General features: G+C 41.5%; 1 protein-coding gene across 8 annotated transcripts in view; it reads left to right on the top strand.

The window, feature by feature from the left end:
- The window catches only part of LOC126295241 (zinc finger protein 492-like), a 244,249-nt gene that overhangs the window by 107,357 nt on the left and 113,968 nt on the right, over window positions 1–22,924 (top strand). For all 8 annotated transcript variants that reach the window (XM_049987596.1, XM_049987595.1, XM_049987594.1 and 5 more), the window contains one exon: window positions 18,726–18,815. In XM_049987596.1, coding sequence (XP_049843553.1) covers window positions 18,726–18,815 — 90 coding nt within the window. The remainder of the gene's footprint in view (window positions 1–18,725; window positions 18,816–22,924) is intronic.

Below are 22,924 nucleotides of genomic sequence, written 5' to 3'. Positions count from 1 at the left end.
AAGCGTAGAAAAGTTGTGAAATTATTTCAAAGAGATAGTATCAACAGCAATAGAGAGATATATACCACTTAAATTGATAAGCGATGGTACTGACCCCCCCCCCCCCCCCCCCCATGGTAGACAAAATGGGTCAGATTGCTGTTGCAGAAGCAGCCAAAAAAGCGGGCCACATTGAAAAGAATGCAAAATCCCCAAGACTGGCAAAGTTTTGCAGTAGTTCGATATATTGCACGTACTTCAACAAAAGATGCTTTCAGTTATTTCCACGACGACACTGTCTCAAAATCTGTCCGAAAACCCAGAGAGATTCTGCTCATACATAAAGCACACCAGTGGCAAGATGCAATCAATACCTTCAGTGATCGATAACAACAATGAAGTCACTGATGATAGTGCCACTAAAGCAGAGTTATTAAACACGATTTTCCGAAACTCCTTCACCAAAGAAGACAAAGTAAATATTCCTGAATTCCAATCAAGAACAACTGCCAAGATGAGAAACATAGAAGTAGATATCCTCAGTTTCACAAAGCAGCTTAAATCAATAAAAGCAATGCTTCCAGTCCAGATTGTATAAGAGGCAGGTTCCTCTCATAGTATGCTGATACAATAGCTCCATATTTAGCAATTATAGACAACCACTCTCACAGAAAGATCCGTACCTAAAAACTTGAAAGTTGCTCAAGTCACACCAATACTCAGAAAGGGAAGTAGGAGTAATCTGATGAATTACAGGCCCACATCACTAACGTCAATTTACCGTAGGGTTTTGGAACATATACTGTATTCGAACATTATGAAGACTGTGTGCCGGACCGAGACTTGAACTCGTGACCTTTGCCTTTCGCGGGCAAGTGCTCTATCATCTGAGCTACCCAAGCACAACTCACGACCCATCCTCACAACTACTTCTGCCAGTACCTTGTCTCCTACCTTCCAAAATTCACAGAATCTCTTCTGCACAGAAGAGCTTTTGTGAATATAGTGGGTGGGGTAGTACTTCCCATTTTGACGTTTCCAAGTACATTTTGACCTCTTTTTGCAACATGGGATCACGGGTTGTCATGCTGAAAAATCACTTTATCGTACCTCTTGCTGTATTGCGACCATTTGTTTTTTAATGCTCTGCTCAAACTCATTAATGGGGTTTGATAACAAGCACCTGTGATTGTTTCACTTGGTTTTAACACTTCATAGTACACGATGCTGAGCTGGTCCCACTAGATGCAGAGCATGACCTTGGAGCCATGAATATTCGATTTGGCCGTCAACGTGGAAGCATGGCTGGGATATCCCCATGAGATTTTGCATATAGGGTTATCGTAATGAACACATTTTTCGTCTCCATCACAATGTAATGCTGGAATCCCTTCCATTTTTGCCTCCAAAGCAACTGGTCACAAATACACAAATGCCATTCAATGTCACTTGGTTTCAACTCACACAGGACCCAAGCTCCTTCTTTCTGAACCATGCTTCTAGCCTTGATGTTTTGAAATGGCTTGCTGTGTCACTCCCATTAATCGTGCCAATTCTTCTTGAGGGGAATGATGACCATAGATGTTAAGTCCCATAGTGCTCAGAGCCATTTTGAATTCTTCTTGAGTTTGATGTGAGTCTTCACTCAGCAATGTCTCCAGATTTGTATCGTCAGAAACATTCTCTCTTTCACTACTATGCTGGTCTACAGTGTTAAAATCGACATTCTTGAAGCATTGAAACCACTAAGGGCACATTTTTTCACTAATGGCATCCTCACCATACGTACTTGAGAGCATTCGATGAGACTCAGGTGCTGTTTTCTTCATATTGAAACAAAACAGTAACACCTCCCAAAATAGCAAGAATTTGGCTCATAAACTGACATTTTCAATCAAGAACAACTTTATGATGCAGACACAAATCGACTAATGCTTGAATGAGATTATGTTGACTGAGGTCAAAGTTAACTGCCTGATGTCTGTGATCTGTTTATTTCGACCCCTACCTACTGTTGTCCCCACCTATTGGCAAACAGTGGAAGCAAAGTTGTACGCTTTATATTTTTACCCTTAATGAGATTGGCATGGAGTCAGACCAGGTGGTGTTTCTCTCACCAGGATGAGCCTTGAGAGACCATTTGTCTGCTCTGACCTACATCCATATACTTTTACTCCTCCATAAACTCTTTCTTAGCTGTGGTGTCAATATTGCCTTCAGTGCTCCAGTTTTACCCCTCCAAGGTACTTTCAACATACAGTCGCATTTCTGGCAGACATCACTAACTCCAGAGGAACTACCTGTTGTCAAAGTCACTAGTGACTTCACAGTTTAACCCCTAGACAACTAACAAGCCAATAAAATTGGCTCTACAAACAATGTAGTAAAATATGCTAGTGGATACAATGCACAAGAGTATCATTAATATAAAATGTTTGGGGAATGCATGTTGATACAAGTGACTTCCTAGGGCTTGATGGCATGTACCAGGAATTATGCTATCAAAGATGGGAAAGCTTTAGGCTTGAAACAAGAACTCCAGGAGTAACCTGACAGTTCAGTGTCAGAAATTTGATTGAAAGCGAAGGAAAAAGTGGGCAAAAAAGTAAATGAGAAATGGGCCGATGTGGGCAGCTGTGGTCGGGGTAGGGAAAGGAAAAGATATTTTTAGGGAAGAGATAACACCCTAGAGAAAAAGGTTCATTGTGCCACATGAGGTGTCTGAAGGAGTGAAAGTAGAGAATGTTCATATGCATTATATGCTTGAGCTCTGTTATGGAGCAGATTCACAAACTTTATTTTGTAGGATGCAGGTGCACACACAACTGAACAAATTTAGAAAAAAGACTACATTTATTTACCTGTTCTGCACAGCATATGTCATGACAGTTATTGCATCTCATAACCATGTGCCACTATTATACTCACAAAATACAAACCAAATTGAACAAGCACATACCTGATGACTCCTTGCTGCCTCTCTCTCTCCAATATATTGTTGCACACTCACTTCGTGCAGATTTATACCAAATTCCTGGCCTGTTGTTGTGGTGTCAAACAATGACAAATGGACTCTCACACTAATGCAATGGAAAACACAGTTACATCATTCAACAAATTGATACTCGGTGGAACATCTGAAGTATACATTTATGCCCCACATATCTCCAGAAATAGAAAAAATATCCTTTCATATGTACATGAATGAAAATGAAATTAATAATATAAGAAGAAATCATTAGAAAAAGGCCCAAGTGCAGTCAAAACATCACAAATATCGAGAGGTACGTAACAAAATTATGTAAATACTATCAACAAAATAAACCTGTTATAGTGTCAGAATGGTAAGAAAATGTAAGAATGTTGAAAACAATTTCACAAAAACATCAGGAAATCTGTACAGCACATATAATACAGCATGGAAAAGTGATATTCGTAATAAATAAACAATTACCAAGAATGTGTTAAATTTCTCTAACCATTTTGTGCAACAAGGACCTAATGCAATGTAATATGTATGTCTTCAACCATTATTGCCAAAAGCATATGAAGCAAGGCAAAATAAAAAAGAAGTATTTTAAATAATTATTGTATCCAAATATGAGTGTAAAAAGAAAGAATGCCTCAAAACCATAAAATCAAAGCATATTCATAACATCATATAACAGCAATAATTTCTGACCATAGTGCCTCATAGTAAATACAGAGTCGTCAAAATAGGACAGTGTGAACAAAAGTGATGTTCAGAATATTTACACGTTATCTTTAATAAATTCATGATGATGCTAAAGGCTTATCGTTATTCTACTATTAAATGTGAATAGTGTGTCATAAAATTATACACAAGCAGCTTATAAAACTGCAAATTCGAAAAAGTTATTGTGTAACTAAAATTGAAACATGTTTTCTGTTAAAAGTTACACTAAGGCATATGCATAAGATCATAGAAAGAGCTTGTCAACAAACAGTTCAAAGAAATTTAAAATTTGAACTTGGTACATTGTTAAGATATGTCCTAAGCCAAGAGAACAAAATGGAATAAGGAAAAATGAGAAATGTATATTACATATATTTTGTGATGTGTTCATTGATGACATATCCTTATAAATGTGTAGCACTGGTAACCACATACTTGTGAAGCACCTTGAGGACCATAATTATGTGCTTTATGCACATATATTCTGCACATTTTGCTGGTTTCATACATGTTCACTGGAATCATCTTATTCATAATGTAGAATATGGCAATGATATGTTGTAACTGCACATGCCATACACACAATACATTGTGGTGCAGTGAAGTAGTGGGCAGGTGGAAGGCTCTAAACAAACACACTGATAGCCAGGCAGGAATAAAACCAGACATTGCCCTACTTAGCTGTGGTGGCCGATCGACCAGAATTGTTGTTCCATCACACTACATTATAGTATGACATAAAGCCTTCCATGACAGCAGGTGCTGCTCCCTGCTAATCACTTGCGACGACATGAAACTACACTCCTGGAAATTGAAATAAGAACACTGTGAATTCATTGTCCCAGGAAGGGGAAACTTTATTGACACATTCCTGGGGTCAGATACATCACATGATCACACTGACAGAACCACAGGCACATAGACACAGGCAACAGAGCATGCACAATGTCAGCACTAGTACAGTGTATATCCACCTTTCGCAGCAATGCAGGCTGCTATTCTCCCATGGAGACGATCGTAGAGATGCTGGATGTAGTCCTGTGGAACGGCTTGCCATGCCATTTCCACCTGGCGTCTCAGTTGGACCAGCGTTCGTGCTGGACGTGCAGACCGCGTGAGACGACGCTTCATCCAGTCCCACACATGCTCAATGGGGACAGATCCGGAGATCTTGCTGGCCAGGGTAGTTGACTTACACCTTCTAGAGCACGTTGGGTGGCACGGGATACATGCGCACGTGCATTGTCCTGTTGGAACAGCAAGTTCCCTTGCCGGTCTAGGAATGGTAGAACGATGGGTTCGATGACGGTTTGGATGTACCGTGCACTATTCAGTGTTCCCTCGACGATCACCAGAGGTGTACGGCCAGTGTAGGAGATCGCTCCCCACACCATGATGCCGGGTGTTGGCCCTGTGTGCCTCGGTCGTTTGCAGTCCTGATTGTGGCGCTCATCTGCACGGCGCCAAACACGCATACGACCATCATTGGCACCAAGGCAGAAGTGACTCTCATCGCTGAAGACGACACGTCTCCATTCGTCCCTCCATTCACGCCTGTCGCGACACCACTGGAGGCGGGCTGCACGATGTTGGGGCGTGAGCAGAAGACGGCCTAACGGTGTGCGGGACCATAGCCCAGCTTCATGGAGACGGTTGCGAATGGTCCTCGCCGATACCCCAGGAGCAACAGTGTCCCTAATTTTCTGGGAAATGGCGGTGCGGTCCCCTACGGCACTGCGTAGGATCCTACGGTCTTGGCGTGCATCCGTGCGTCGCTGCGGTCCGGTCCCAGGTCGACGGGCACGTGCACCTTCCTCCGACCACTGGCGACAACATCGATGTACTGTGGAGACCTCACGCCCCACGTGTTGAGCAATTCAGCGGTACGTCCACCTGGCCTCCCGCATCCCCACTATACGCCCTCGCTCAAAATCCGTCAACTGCACATACGGTTCACGTCCACACTGTCGCAGCATGCTACCAGTGTTAAAGACTGCGATGGAGCTCCGTATGCCACGGCAAACTGGCTGACACTGACGGCGGCGGTGCGCAAATGCTGCGCAGCTAGCGCCATCCGATGGCCAACACCGCGGTTCCTGGTGTGTCCGCTGTGCCGTGCGTGTGATCATTGCTTGTACAACCCTCTTGCAGTGTCAATGTGTTCTTTTTTTCCATTTCCAGGAGTGTAGATGGCATTAGTTACTCTGACAGAATACTATGTGTTGGAATGCATGTACATTATTGTCTCCCTCTCTCCTCACTGTAAAACCACATAGGCCACATAGGAAAACATAAAAATTTATTCTTGGTGTCTCGTACACTGCAGCTTCTTACTGTCAAAGATGTCACATAACCCTAAACTTTTTCTTCACATTACAGTGACAAACAACACGACATAACTGCTGGTTGAGGACAGTGTAGCTAACACACACATATTAATAATACAATTCAAAGTTCCATAGACGTTTATAACTCAATAAAATTATGAGTCACACTGTCAGAATTATGTCCTTCACTTTTGTCATATACCCTTACATCTTCAATATGTCCGGAGCTTGTGGTCTTGCGGTAGTGTTCTCGCTTCCTGTGCATGGGTTCCCTGGTTCGATTCCCGGCGGGTCAGGGATTTTCTCTACCTCGAGATGACTGGGTGTTGTGTGTTCATCATCACTGACTTGCAAGTCACTGAAGTGGCGTCAACTAAAAAGGACTTGCAATACGGCGGCTTAACTTCCCCGCAAGGAGCCTCCCGGCCAACAATGCCATACAATCATTTCATTTCATCTTCAGTATGCTGCATTCCATATGATTTCCCACAGTTAATGTATTCCAGTTGTAATCAGTTTGGCTCCACAGTTTTACTTATATGAAATTATCTGTTGAAATAATTGTAGAACTTTCTAATTTCATTATTTGTCTTATAAGGCTTCGTAAGTGTCCTCACTACTTGTTTTGTAAAAGCACGGCTTCCAACCAAATAAACTCATGCTCACAAATTAAGTATAATGCTGATAAAATGGTGAAACAATGCCCTGGTGGGCGGTTTGCAGGTTTAAATCACCTTGGGGTATGACCATGCGGTGCATTTGACCTGTGGTCATTGCACGGTGGTGCTGGCAGCAGTCCACATACGCAAAGGTGTATTGGTGCATGTCAGAGTACGGTGCAGGGAGTAAGTGTGCAGACACTTTCAGACGTGCTAATGGTGACTGTGTTGAAAATGGCTCAAAGAACACATACTGATGACGTTATAAGGAACTAATTCTAGGGCAACTGGAAGCAGGTCAAACACAGGTCGTAGCAGGTGCCCTCCATGTGCCGCAAAGTGTGATAAGATTATGGCGACAATTCCATCAGACAGGAAATGTGTCCAGGCTCTACCGTATGGGACATCCATAGTGTACAACACCACAAGAAGGCCGATATCTCACCATCAGTGCCTGCAGATGGCCACGGACTACTGCAGGTAGCCTCGCTCGGGACCTTACCGCAACCACTGGGAACCTTCCCACAGCCACTGGAACAGTTTTCTCTAGACACACAGTCTACAGATGACACAACAGACATGGCTTATTTACCTGGAGACCTGCAAGGTCCCCTGATCCCTGGTCACAGGAGAGCCCGTAAAGCCTGGTGTCAAGAATACATTGCATGGTCATTGGAACAGTGGTCCCATCTTATGTTCACAGACGAGTCCAGGTATAGTCTGAACAGTGATTCTCGCTGGGTTTTCATCAGCATGAACCAGGAACCAGATACCAGCCACTTAATGTCATTGAAAGTGGTCTGTATGGAGGGCGTGGTTTAGTGGTGTGGGTTGGGATTATGACTGGTGCACGTACACCCCTGCATGTCTTTGACTTGGAAGCTGTTACAGGTCTGGTGTATTGGGATGTCATTTTGCACCAGCATGTCTGCCTTTTCAGGGGTACAGTGGATGATAGTGCGTGGCCCCACTGAGCTACCATCATGGAGCAGTACTTTGAAACAGAAAATATCAGGCAAATGGAGTGGCCTGCCTGTTCTCCACATCTAAACCCCATCAAGCACATCCTGGATGTTCTCGGTCGACATATCGCTGCACATCTTCAAACCCCTACGACACTTCAGGAGCTTCGACAGGCACTGGTGCAAGACTGGGAGGCTATACCCTAGCAGCTGCTCGACCACCTGATCCAGGGTATGCCAACCTGTTGTGCAGCCTGTGTATGTGTGCATGGTGATCGTATCCCATATTGATGTCGGGGTACATGCGCGGGAAACAGTGGTGTTTTGTAACACGTGTTTCGGGATGGTTTTCTTAACTTATCACCAATACCTAGGACATACAGATCTGTGTAGTGTGTGTTCCCTATGTGCCTACGCTATTAGTGCCAGTTTTGTGTAGTGCCACATTGTGTAGCAACACAATCTCCAATTATCCTTAATTAATGAGCATGAGTGTAGTTTGGATGTGTAGTAACTAGTCTGCTGCTGCTGCCACTCTGCATTTTGGTGTGGTCATTCCTGTGCTGCTGCCCCTGGCTCAGCTCACCATGTGGAGATTGACTGGTGGCATTACAGCTGTGAGCTCCCATGGCCCTCTGCAACAACCGTGACAGTGTTGCTATTCCACTCAGTAGCCATAAAAAATAGTGGTGGTGCTACAATATGTATACTACGCACACGAAAATGTGGGATCTGTACAACCTCACTTATCTCTAGATCCATTTTATTTAACTGTGGACAGACCTGGCTACTGCAATCCAGAAGCCCATCAGTATTAATAGGGAAGGCATTAATGTCAATAATTCACATTAACACATCTTCAGTAATCCCTTCTGTCTGTTGCGTGAAGTTACCTCATACATCATAATCCGTATCATGGTGAATATTGTTAACTGCAAGTGCTGACTCATTATGTGTAATTATGGTTGTAGAATGAGTCTGATCTGGAACTTGTTTAGTTTGACTGTGAAGGTCAGGCTAGAATGCATCAGTCATTCCATGTCAAATCAACACACCTATTTTACCTCACTCTCTTAGAGTTTGCTGAAAGTTGTTATACTTATAGTGGGCACCGAGACTAAGAAAAATATCAAATTTCAATTTTTTATCTCAACCCATTCCTGAAACATGGCTATGTAAACTTTTCAAAAACCAGCCAAACATGTGTGAACAGACATTTTTAAATTGTCCTAGGAGCTGCCCTAATTGAGCTAGAAAACTGAGAAAGGTGTCATTTTGCATGCTCTTCCCAGGGATATACAACAAAACATAGCTTCTAATTAATAACCTTTTTCAAAATACTAATTAATATTTTGATTTAATTTTTTTAAAAAAAGTACATAATTGAAAATTTTCAAAATATTTTCATAACTACTTCATACTATTGCAAATCACATGGCAAAATATAAATGTGGGATGATGATGGGTTCATTGTTAAAAAAATTATTCCAGACTCTTGTTTTTCACTAACGGCCCTAGTTTGACCAAATTGACTTTTAACAAACAGGAATTTCATTAAAATATACTGAAATGTAAATAAAAAAGTATTAGAAATATCAAAACATCAGCTTATTAAACCAAAACTAATCAGCATATTTTATAATTAAGTTGATTGCTTATTCTAATTTCATACAACTTCACTAACAGTATATTAACCGATATAACAAACACAAGAAATTGAGTATTTAACTACAAACTGAAATAAAGTATGAATAAGTACAGGTATTTACATAATAGTTCTGGTCCATGATGTTTGAAATGGAACTATTAAACAACTTAAATATGTAACGCTTGTTTTGGAGTAACAGGTATCTGTTCATAGCTAAATTTAACACAATGGGTACTACAATAATTTTGAAACAACTTTCTATGAAATATACATTAACACTAACCTGAGGAAAAAATTAAGTTTTGAGTTGAAAGCAGTTTCTCAATAAATTGTCTTGGAACTTCACATATTACATTTTAATAAAGCTGGCTGGGCTTGGTTTACATCACTTTCATTAAGATTGTGTGTTCTCCGTGTTGGAGAAAATGGATTCACTTTTGTGAGAACATTCACAACTGACACCCACAGGACATCTGCATGTGCAGGATAAAAGAATGACTTAGCTGGTCCACATGGATGAAGAAAAGTTATTTTCATTTCATCAAGTTCTTCATTTTTTACTAAAATGTGCCCAAGCCACCAGTTTCTGCCATATGCACTGGTGACATAGCCTGATACATCTTGTAACTTCAGTTTGTCTGGTGATGTAGTTACTTCCCTCTCCCAACTCTGCATATCACCTGAGAAGTATTTGACTATTAATTTTGATGTAGTGTTGGGAATGAAAGCGTGAAATTGCTGTGTTCCTTTGATTGTTAATGCCTCTTCAAGTTGGCTTTTTAAGAATATTTCTGAAGCAGTGTTGTCTTCTTGAGTGGAATATGCAGAATCAACATTTGTGATATCTACTGCCCACTCAAATAGATCTCCTGCAGTTTGGATCTGATTTTGGTATGGCCTTTGCAAACTTGCACGAGCTGCAAGGTAAAGGTTCAGGAAGTTTTTCTTATTTTTATACTGAGTGGCAGAACCATCAGAATAATAGTATATCTTTTTTGGAATCTTTTGAAATTTATTTCTTAGATATGAAATTAGCTTCTTTTGAAAGGTGTAAACCACAGTTTTATTGTGCTCCAGGCAATCAGAAACAATAACAAAGCAAATATGCTTAATTTTGTGTTCCTGTTTGTAATATATAACAAAAGGATGAATGGTAATCTGTTGTCTTGTCCAGTGGAAACTCTGAGCTTCATCCTGTAGAGCTATACAATAATTTTCTGAAAAATCACACATGACAACAAATTCAGATTCCATAAGGTTTTCTCTTGTGGAGTTAAGGAATGTTCGTTGTTGCTTGGCAATGAAGTCGTGCCGAATCAAAGTCGACATCTTACTACAAAATAAATCTATGAATTCTTCAGAAGTTTTCTGCACAATTTCCAGATTACATCGGTCAACTGACATCCACTGTCAGAACTGAACTTGTTCAATTAAGTTTTCATGAAAAGAGTCTTTTAAAATTTTACATATGATGGTTTTTCTTGGGCAGTATTCAGTTTCCCATGCTGCAATTAACTGATGATGGGTTGAGAAGCATTTTTGCAATGCACTGCTTATAATTGTTTAAGCTGCTGTTTGTTACTGTATTTAGTTTGGTATTTTCTATCATTAATTTTATGTTTTGGTGAGTTGTGCACACGCAGTGTGTGTGTGTGTGTGTGTGTGTGTGTGTGTGTGTGTGTGTGTGTGTGCCACTCTGGCCAGCAAATAGACAATGTTTTGGTCTCAACTCAGCAAATTTAGAGAAACCTATTTTTATGTTAGGAAACTTGTCTTCAAAATGCTTGTAAGCTTCTTTAAGGCTACACAAAATAAGTCTTTTTGATATTTTTGTTTTATTTCCACTTGTTTCTGTAATTGTCACACAATCTTTAATACCTGGCATTGCCCTGCTAACTTCATCATTTTCATATAATGAATGTACAGTTTTGACAGTTTCTGTTGGTAAACACTTCCCTGGTTTTGGGTTTGGACCTTCCATGAATCCTTTCTCTTTCAGATTTTTTTTGGACTGCCAAACAATCTAATTAAGAGCATTAAATTCCCTCATTATTTTCCTGACACTCCACTTTTCAGGTAAACTTGTAAGAATCATTAGGTTTTTGCTCTACTTATAGAATTTTTAAAGTTTCTTTTAAGATTTTCAAGAACGGATTCATCAGTATCAGTATCTGATGAAGTAGTTTCAGGAGCAACAAAAAGATTGTGTGTCATTGATGAGATTTTCTTCACTTTTGAGTTGGCGTAATGCCTAGATGTTAGTTTTCTCTTGTCAATTGAGGACTCACCTATTTCTTGAAGTGTTGTGTTAAATGTTTTAACAGCTACTGAAGTTGGAGTGAAGTCAGGGTCTTGGTCTCAGATGATTATCTTTGATCCAGAAGATTCTTCTTCAACACTTTCATCACTGATGGGCCCTGGTGTATTTTTCAATTTGGTTACATCTTTACTGCATTTATCATAAATCTTGGTACCACTTGGTATTTGAGGAAATAATTTGGGCATCCATGTTGTGACATTTCTCAGTTTTTTTTTCTGTCTCTAATAAAATGATTTGACTTCTTCAATGGATTACAACACTGCACTCCTACAGCACTGCACTTTTTACTTGGTTTCATATTAATACAATAACCACTTACAAACTGTACTTCAATGTAGAGATTTACTTGAAAATGAACTATTAAATATAATAGATACAGACTGGTCAACACAGATGTAACAATTGATTTGCACTAAAACCACAGTGCACAATAATGACATAGGCACACAAAGCCTTAGAAGGCAACAATGCAGGCCACATCATCTCAACAATGGCTCCAGTCTCTGAATTATTGTACAGACATCAAGCACTATGTATACGGTCCTCTACTGACGTACTACCTTAAAGGTCAGTTTGGTCAAACTAGGGCCGTTAGTTAAAAACAAGAGCCCGGAATAATTTTTTTTTTTGACAATGAAGCCATTATCATCCCACATTTATATTTTGCCATGTGATTAACAACAGTATGAAGCAGTTATGGAAATATTTTGAACATTTTCAATTATGTACTTTTTGTAAAGAAATTAAATCAAAATATTAATTACCATTTTGAAAAAGGTTATTAATTAGAAGCTATGTTGTTTGTCTATAACTGGAAAGAGCATGAAAAATGCTGCAAAATGACACCTTTCGCAGTTATCTAGCTCAATTTGGGCAGCCCCTAGGGCAATTTAAAAAAAAGTAAGTTCACACATTTTTGGCCAGTTTTTGAAAAATTTACATGACCATATTTCAGGAATGGTTTGAGGTAAAAAAATGAAATTTGGTATTTTTCTTAGTTTCAGCACTCATTATAAGTATACCAACTTTCAGCAAAATCTAAGAGGGTGAGGTAAAATTTTTAAAGTGTGTTGATATGACATGGAATGTCTCATCAGTGATTCATTTATTGGCCCAGTCTGTCTTGAGTTTCTCTATCATTATGCGGCAATCAGCATGTGATAATATTTTGAAATTAAATAAAAAGTTCATTTTTGTATGTGTTAACTTATACTCCTGTGTACCTCAATTATTTCCTCAATAGATTTTTAGTATTTAAACTTCAAAGGAAATCAAATATGTCTCCGTGCACAGCTTTGGGTTGCATCACCAGTATTATTGTGGCCAAATATACAATATTGTTTTCACTAATATGAATGTTTTCAAAATTTCCTGTACTTTCTTCTGGCTCCAAGTAGTTAATTACATTCCTTACAAATTCAAAGCCACTGTTCTCTGTACCATTAGCCACTGTCTTGTCATTTCACTTGAGCCCAACAGAGGTAAAAGTAGTTTTAAACAATTTAGAACTCAGTTTATTCTTCATATATCGCTACTCGGTGTCATATCCTATGAGGCTTTGCTACACATTTTGTGAGCAGACCTATCATATAACTGCTGTGACCCATATCAACTGCATTTGAAGACTGCACATGACCTATTATCCAGGCATGTGTCACCACGTTGTAAGCAATACCCCTATTATTCTCTATTATATAGCACTGCCAAGAGTGCTGCAGAAAACCAGACATTAATGGAAAGAAAATAAGAAGAGAAACTTGTTTATTGTAAAGATTTCAGTGTTGGACTGTGTACATACCTTGTTTTGAATGTACTCTATGAAAGATGATTTATAAATAAATATAAAAGAAGAATGCTTATGTTTTAGCTCCCCCAATAAAATCCTTTCTGGGACTCAAAATAATCCTATAGCAATCTGCTTATTTTCATAATGCACATGTTTGCTGCCACATGCCTCGAATTGATGCCAAATTATAATCAATAGGTTTGAGAAATGTCTGCCAAAATGTGTCAGGTTATGCTACACTGCAAGAAAGCACTGTGAGGCACATAAATAATTACATGTGCAGGAGCAGATAGCAGCTTGCACTAAATCCCCATGGCAGTGGTGGCTAAGTAGCAGGTAATACCATGACAATGGCCATTACTCAATGCAAAAACAGACCACTTAAGGGCTTAAAGGAAGGCAATTGTATCGACAGCCCCATATGGGAGGCAGATTGCCAAGTCAGCATATGAAGTTAAAGGTCAGTAAATGCTATGAAATGCACTAAAGAGGAGAGAGAACTAAGATTCTCAACAAAGACATGTGTACAAACTAAGATTGTCAGCAGAGAAACAGTAGCATGTGAATGACTTTGTGGGGATATGTGTTAATAGAATATGTGACCAGCAAATTAGCTTTGCTAAATTCCTTTGTACCTGAGAGATGAAATCCACCAGGAAGCCCAGAGCTGTTCTGTGGTTATGTGTGTGGTATGCATGGGGTCCTGAGCTATTGCACCCTTTCTTCTTTCCCAGGCTGCATTCCCTTCCCCATATCCACGCCATCCATCCTAGCTTCTACCCTTCCTGCCCCATTTCTCTCTTGGTGTTTCCTGTTATTACAACCCAGTTATTCCCTTGGTTTCAATATTCCTTTTTGGTCTTGTTTCCACTAGCCTGCTTTTTAGGCTTTTTCTGGTCTCCCATGGGGTTTTACCTCTCTTTGTAAATTCTGGGCTTCCTATCTTGAGAAGAACTCTATCACCTACCAAGGACGTGGCTTCCTCAAGGAACACCCCCTCCTGGCGTCTCCAGGCCAAGAAACCTGTTACTTCAAGTCAAATGTGGGACCCATGCCCTGTGGGCCTCAAGGCTGCCTGTTCTATGACCCATGCTCTGTGGGCCTCAAGGCTGCTTGTTCTATGTCAGACCCTGATATTACTGTGACTTGGTTTCTTGCTGACCACACTTTCTCTCACCCTTTGGAGGAGGAGGAGGAGGAGGAGGAGGAGGAGGAGGAGGAGATGTGCAAGTCTCAAGACAAGGTTACTCCTCCCAGACATCCTAGGGGGGTGGGGGTCTCACTCCCTCCCTTTTGATAAGTGTTGGATCATACATTCATGAGTCACTCTGTGCGTGCCAGTTAGGAACACTGACTGGCCCGTTCAACATCCATCTGGCCGATTACACGATTTTCCTCCAGTGGTTTCTATCTCCACTTTCTGTAACTGCAGTCTCTTTTTTCCTCTCTACTCTATAGACTGTCTTGCATTTCAGTAATCTTGTTCTGTTGGCACTCATTGTCTGACTCATCATGGCTTCTAAGCTCACCAGATCCAGGTCTGCCCTTTGTGAGCATTGGGTCATGTGTGTATGTTGATACAAATGGACATTGTTAGATACTAGGTTCCTCTTCATACTGCACTGGAAGTGATAGTCGTTTGAATCCATTTAGATTCCATAGTAATGCTATGCAACCTCCCCTTAGACTGGCCTCCTATGTTTCCTGCCCCTCTTTCCTTCCTTTGAAAGCTCCTTCCCCTTTCCTTTTCCCTGGGAATTTCAATGCTCATAACCGTCTGTGAGGGGAGGGGGGGGGGGGCATGGTGGTGGGGTAGGGAAGGAGGGGGTTACTGTAGCCACTGGCCACGGCAGGATTGTTTTAGACATACTGACAGGGCCTGCTCTGTGCCTTATCCATGGAACTCTCATACACTTCAGTGCAGCACACAGCATTTTTTTCAAGCATTGATCTTTCCATTTATAGCCTGGATCCTCCACTCCAGACAGTGGGGAGTTCTTAGTGGTTTGTAAAACAGCAATGATTTTCTGATCATCTTACCTCTTCTTCAGCATTACTTGCCTGGATGCCTTCCCAAGTGGAAGCATTTTGGCTACTATCCTCCTGTTGGTGTCTGGGGAATTTCTCTGAATGATTTCCTTGCCAGTACATACTCTACCACTGAGCATTTTGCTTGGCATTTCGCCCAGACTGCAGTGTTGGTCCACTGTTCACATGTGTTCTGTCTTCTCATACACCATTTGGAATGGCTCCCTTTAACTTTAATACCCCACCACCTGGAGCCTTATAATAAGTCATGTAGTAAGTGATAATTTGCCAGCAACCTTGCTCTGTGCCCTGACATAGTTCCTGGACTGAACCCAGTGCACAACCAAATGCTTCAACACTTACTAGTGTGCCCTTTCTGTCTGTCTCTGGAGTGAGTGTTGTTATCCCAATTTTGAAATTTGGCAAACCATCTCTTCAGATGAATAATTGTTGTACTATCAGTTTAACCAATGTCCTCTTCAAATTATATGAACTTATAGTGAGTCTAAGGCTGTATTGAATCCTTTTATCCCAGGACTTTTGTATTCGACCCAGGGTGCTTTCCACTGAGGCCGCTCTGCTGCAGATAATTCAGTCCATCTGGAGTCTGCTAACCAAACAGGTTGTGAAGGCTGCCAACACCTTGTTGCAGTCTTCTTTGATCTACATAAGGCTTATGATACCACATGGTGCCAACACGTCCTTGCCACCTTACATGAGCGGGGCCTCTGTGGTCTGCTCCTAATTTTTATTCACACTTTCTTCCATGTCACACTTTCCAGGACAAGTGGGCACCATCTGTAGCACCTCCAGTCTGCAGGAGAATCTGGTTATACGGGGTTCTGTTTTCATTGTCCCCCTCATTTTAGTGGCTATCGATGGTCTGGTGGCCTGTGGTGTCATTTTATTTGTATACTGATGATTTTTTTATTTATTTGTGATGGACATTGCTGGATGCTGACTGCAGGCAGCTACACTGAGCACAATCTTGGTCTCTCACTCATGGTTTCACTTTTTCGGCCACCAAGACCTGTGGTACGCATTTCTTTTGTTGTCACACAGCGTTCCCCAATCTGAGTCCATACGTTCATTGTCATCTCTCAATATGGTGGGGTCTCATCATTCCTTGAGACTGCTCTTTGATGCCTGGTTGATGTGGCTTCTCCATTTTTATCAACTAAAGTGGACCTGTTGGTCACAACTCCAATGCTGTGCATTGCCTCAGCAACACTAACTGGGGTGTAGACCACACTACTCTGATACAGCTTTACACAGTATTGGTTCAGTCGTATCTATATTATTAGGGTCTTGTATACAGCCTGGCATCACATTCAGTGTTACAGATGCTGGACACAATACACCATTATGAGATATGACTGGCAACTGGTGCATTTTGGACTAGCCCCATGACCAGCCTCCTAGCAGAGGCAGGGGTTCGTTCTACTATAGTGTGTTCTACACCAGCAGCCATTGATCACTTATGCGTTAAGCTTGTGCTTCTCTATGGATCACCCAGACGATTGTCTCCTCTTTCCAGATACAGAGATCCACATGCTCGAATGGCGACACAGGTCTGCAGTTATGATTGTCATCTGCATTCGATCCCTTTTTCCTGAACTCCAGCTTTTCCCTCTACAACCTCTTCTCCAGGCCCACTCACGTACATCTCTGTGGTGCACCCCCCATCTGCAGCTCTGTTTTGACCTATCACAAGGTCCGAAAGACTCAGCTCATCCTGAGGTCCCCTGCCTCTGGCTTTTATCCACTCTTGGTGTGTTTCAGGATTCTCAAAGTAGTCTATACTTATGGCTCAATTGGTAGCTGGCTTATGTCCATGTAGAGATGTAATGAACTCCACTCTTTGCCAGATGGCTGCAGCGTTCTCACTGCAGAGTTGGTAGTCATCACTTGTGCTCTGGAGCATATCTGTTCCTGCACTGGTGAGTCCTTCCTCTTCTATAGCGACTCTTTGAGCAGTAATCTCTGACCAGTGTTACCCTCGCCATCCCTTGGACCTGATTAACCAGAATTTCTTTTCTGCCCTTAAACAATGTGCATGGTCGGTGGTCGTTGTCCGGCCTGTGGGCCACATTGGTATTCCGGGGAATGAAATCAATGACATGCTGGGCAAACTGGCTACCAGCAAACTGCCTCTTGAGACTGGTATTCCAAAGTTTACCCTTTGATCAGTATTATGTGAAAAAGTTCTAAGATTTGGAAAATTGAATGGCATGCTCCAAATTTGCTGAACTACAGCTGATAAAGGAGATGACAAATTTGTGGAGGTTCTCCATGTGGGCTTCTTGCATGGACTCTATTGTCCTTTGCTGGCTCCGCGTCAGCCATACGTGGCTGACAGTCATCTCCTCTAAGAATCCACCGCACTCTTGTTGTGGTGCCTGTTTAATAGTTGTCAGCATTTTGCTGCACTGTCCTAACCTGGTTGCCCTGTTGCAGGCTCTTCCTGGTTTACTAACCCTGTATTAGCAGACGATGTCTCTGTGGCTGACATGGTTTTATGGTTTATTTGTAAATGAGCTTTTTACCAGTCTCTCTCTCTCTCTCTCTCTCTCTCTCTCTCTCTCTCTCTCTCTCTCTCTCTCTCACACACACACACCACACACACACACACACACACACACACACACACACATGCACAGAGAGGGCACCATAGCTGTCACCTCATTGAGGGCTTAGCAGGATGCCCTGTTGCTTTTTTTTTTTACCTGAATGGACAGCAGCTGCCTGGCTTTGCTGGTGCACACCAGCCCTCCCCCTACCCACCCTTTTGCTCTTCTACCCCCTTCTTGCGTTTTTTTACTTGGTATTCGTCTTCTGTTTTTCTGTGCTTCTCTTGCCCTGCCTGTATTGCTAGTCTTTTCTGGGTATTGTTCAGTGGGGTGCCTCTTGTAAATTACTGTGGTTATGTCCCCCATTCCACTTTCTGCCTTTGGGGACCTCCAGATTATTCTTGTATGGGGCACCTCACACACCTTTCTTACTTCCCCCCCCCCTTTTCTTCTTTCTTGTTCATTTATCTTGGTTTGTTGACCTTAAGTGGGCCTTGGCATTTTCTTTCCTTAGGTTTTGTGCATCAGACCCTTCTTTGGCATGTAGTTTTGTTGGTTTTACTGTTCCACGTGTGAGGGACTTACGACCTCATTGTTTGTCTCTTGGCCATTAAACCAACCAAGTAGCATGAGAGATGACAATCACTGAAAAGCGTGATGGTGTACATAATAAAATATTGAGTCAAGTTACATTATAGAAGTGTTTCAACAGTTCTAATCGACAGATTGTATTTGATTTTTGCTTTCAGCATGTTGAAGTTCCATTTGTACTACCAGTACCCACTCATATAAAGGAGGATCCGGAGCTAAATTTGGAAGCAGAAGAAACTGAGAATATTGTAAGTATTAATATCAAATATATATTTCATGTGGAGAAAAATGTCATTGCCTCACTGTAAAATGTAAAAGATGCATTACAGTGAAATAAACATTGATTTTCAGTTACTAATTTTCCAGTATTGTTGTATTATTTTGCTCTGGTTATATTACATTATTTGCTGGCTGTTGAGAATCACACCTGAAAAGTAATTTAACAGCATATGTAACCATCTTTTCTGTGAAACTTTTTCATATCAATCATGTTCTGTAATACATGTGTGTGCGCAAAGCCTTAAGTTCACATTTAGTCCAGCGCAAGTTCTTGTAAATCCAATAAGTTGAGAAAGACTCTTCCCTTCAATAACTTCTCATTAATGCATAACAGAAGAATACATCAGACACCTTACGAAAGGCTCATTCAGATTTGTGAGTTTGTGCTAAAATTTTTTCAAGTGTTGGAAAATTATACCTTATGTAGAATGGTACAGTAATTCTCACCTACATTAAATGTGGTTAATTCTGTTTACGTGCTTTATTAGTTATAGATTTGACAGTCACACACAAATTTTCGGATTTGGGATTTAGTAAGCATTTCTGTTGAACAGAAGGTAGGTTAAACTCATGATGAATTTAATGACAGCCCATGGGAGCTTCAGGAAACATCTATACACAATGTAAATAGAAGAAGAAGTCCCTAAGTGTAGGCTATTTGTGTGGGGGTCGAAACTTCCCTACATTTTATTTTCCAGTGGCAATCACCTGAGACCATAAGACATCAAATCTTTGGTCTCTAATTCCTGAAGAGATTGTGTTTAACAAAGACCACGTGCGGGGACTCATATTACTCTTAAAGGGTATTAGTTGGTTTTAATGGAATAACAAGGGTAGGTACCACATAATAAACTTAATTTAAACTTATTTTTGTTATGGGCAACAGCTATGAAAACCACTGTTGCGTTGCCTTCCTGATTAAGTCAAATTTAGCATTTCTTCACAGAGATAGCAGTAAGTGACCTGTCAAATATAGCTCTGACAGAGCTAACAAGAAAAATTATCTTCTGTCTATGTGTTGTGAGCTTGCTAATATCTTTTCTTTTGAAGAGCAAAATATTCTACCTGGTGAACTAAAATTTTGGAGCATTATTACTGTTCCTGTAATGTGATGTGAAGTATATGGTAATAATGATAAACTTCTCAAGAAATATAACTAAATGCACAAAGAAATAGTCAAAGATGATATGTCAAAATCTGCCTTGAACACACTGAAAGAAATACACTGTCAAAATCGTAGCTGATGGGCAGAATCCAAGTATGTAAAAGAATGAGAAGAATTGTTGAAGTTACTCATTACTGCCACACACAGCACCTCATCTTTCAGTGCTTTGTACAATTCTGTGTAATATGCAAATAGGAAAATTAGCAGAAGTGCAAGAATCCTGGGCTTCATACACACAGAATCATCAGGCATCTAAACTGAATGGAAAATGTCACATTTCATATATTTTTAATAACTTACAGCTTTATTGACAGATGAGCTGTTGCAGATGTCTTTCATACAAAAGTAACAGAACATAAACCTTTCACTGGAAAATGTAACGATATTATGAAAGGTATAGGTGCTACTCACCATATAGTGAAGGTGCTGATTCACAGAAAAGAATGACAAAAAGACTATATGAAAGTTAGCTATCAGCCAACAAGGCCCCTGACACACACACACACACACACACACACACACACACACACACACACACGACCACAGTCTCTGGCAGTTGGAGCCAGACTGTGAGCAGCAGTGCATTATGGGAGAGACAACTGAGTGGGGGTAAGGGGGAGGCTGGGGCGGGCAGTGTATGGGGTGGAGGGACAGTAAAGTGCTGCTGGGAACATGCAGGGACAAGGTGGAGATTAGGGTTGGCTAGGTTCAGTTATGAAGTTAGACAGAGGGTGGGGGTAAGAGGGAGCAGTAGCAGAGAAGAAGAGAAAGTAGTGCTGCGTAGTGCTGGAATGGGAACAGGGATAGAACTAGATGGGTAAGGATAATGACTGACGAAGGTTGATGCTACGAGGATTACGGGAACATAGGGTATGTTGGTGGGAAAGATCCAGAGGGCACAGGCTGTGCAGCAGTCACTGAAACAAAGGACTTCATATTGGGCAGTGTACTGAGCAATAGGGTGGTCCAACTGTTCCTTGACCACAGTTTGTTGATGGCCGTTTCATGTGGACAAACAGCTAGTTGGTTGTATGCCCACATATAATCCAGCACAGTGACTACAGCTTAGCTTGTAGATCACCTCATTGATTTCATAGGTAGCCCTGCCTTTGATGGGATAGGTGATTTGTGACTGGACTGGAGTAGGTGATTGTAGGAGTACATAAGGGACAGGTCTTGCGTCTTGGTCTATTACAGGAATATGAGCCATGAAGCAAGGGATTGGGAGCAGGGATTGTGTAGGGATGTATGAGGATATTGTGTAGATTCAGTGGGCGGTGGACTACCACAGTGGGAAGCGTGAAAAGGGAAGTGGTTAGGATATCTCTCATTTCAGGGTGCAACGAAAGGTAATTGAAACCCTGGCAGACAATGTATTTCAGTTGCACAGGTCCTTGGCAGTTGTGGCTGGACAATGGGACTTTCGGAGGTGTTGGTAACTGGAAAGATAAGGCACAGAAGATCTGTTTTTATACAAGGTTGGGAGAGTAATTACCATTTGTAAAGGCCTCAATTAGACCCTCAGTATATTTCAAGATGGACTGCGTGTCATTACAGATGTGACACCATGGGTGGCTAGCCTGTATGAGAGGAACTTCTTGGTATGGAATGGGTGGCAGCTGTTGGAATGGATTTGTCGCTGCTGGTTGGTAGGTTTGGTATGGACAGAGGTACTTCGAGATGGTGGTCAACATCAAAGAAGGTGGCTTGACGGGTTGACTGGGACCAGATGAAGGTGATGGCAGAGAAGGTGTTGAGATTCTGGAGGTATGTGGATAGTGTGTCCTCACCCTTGATCCAGATCATGAAGATGTTGTCAATGAATCTGAAGCAGATGAGGGGTTTGGTGTTCTGGGTGTTTAGGAAGAATTTCTCTAGGTGGCCCATGAATAGTTTGGCATAGAATGGTGCCATGTAGGTGCCATGGCGATACCCCAGATTTGCTTTTAGGTAACACCTCCAAAGGTGAAGTAATTGTGGGTGACAATATAGATGGTTGTGGCAACTAGGAAGGAGGTAGTTGGGGTTTGGAATCTGTCAGTCATTGTGAGAGGTAGTGTTCAATAGCAGTAATGCTGTGGGCATTAGGAATTTTAGTGGAAAGGGAGATGGCAACAATAGTGCCAAACAGGGCTGTGTGTGCTAAAGGAACAGGAACTGTGGAGAGTTGATGGTGGTATTCTTTATAAAGGAGGGTAAGTTGCGGGTGTTAGTCTATGAGTGCAGAGAGTCTCTTAGTAAGCAGCTACTGTGGGGTGTCCTGAGTGGTTGGGTTTATGTACTTAGGACATGTAGGTCAGAGAGTGGGGAGTGAGAGGGATGAGGAGAGAGATGGACTCACGTGAGAGGTTCTGGGATGGGCCTAAGGATTTGAGGAGAGATGGGAGATCCTACTGGATTTCTTGAATGAGGTCACAGTAGGAGGGTGAATCTAACACTGGCGGAGTTGTTCTGCTAGGTAATCCTTGCGATTCAAACCAACAGTGATGGAGCCTTTGTCAGCAGGTAGGATTATAACATTGGGATAAGCTTTTAGGTGGTGGATTGCAGATCTTTCAGCAGATGTAAGCTCCCTTTGAATGTTTAGGGATTTAGGGAATGATTGTGAGGTAAGTTTCGAGATTAGGAAATTGTGGAAAGTCAACAGGTGGTATTTGGGGAAGTTGTGGTGGATGACAGTTGGATGGAAGAGTGAACTGAGTCAGACAGAGTTCAGCATTGGTCTTTGGTTGAGTCTGACTGGTAGGGTTGGAAGCGAGAAAGTGCTTCCACTGTAGCAAATTGGGAAAAGGAGAGGAGGACTTTAACAAGACCTGCAAGATTGTTTTTCGGAGTAAGGCGAAAGGTGAGGCCTTTCGAAAGGACTTATACTTCTGCCAGGCTAAGGCTTTAGGTAGTATGAAATGAGGAGGC

This window comes from Schistocerca gregaria, chromosome 11, assembly GCF_023897955.1.
Source record: "Schistocerca gregaria isolate iqSchGreg1 chromosome 11, iqSchGreg1.2, whole genome shotgun sequence".
Lineage (NCBI taxonomy): Eukaryota > Metazoa > Arthropoda > Insecta > Orthoptera > Acrididae > Schistocerca > Schistocerca gregaria.
This window is presented reverse-complemented; position numbering and strand designations above follow the sequence as displayed.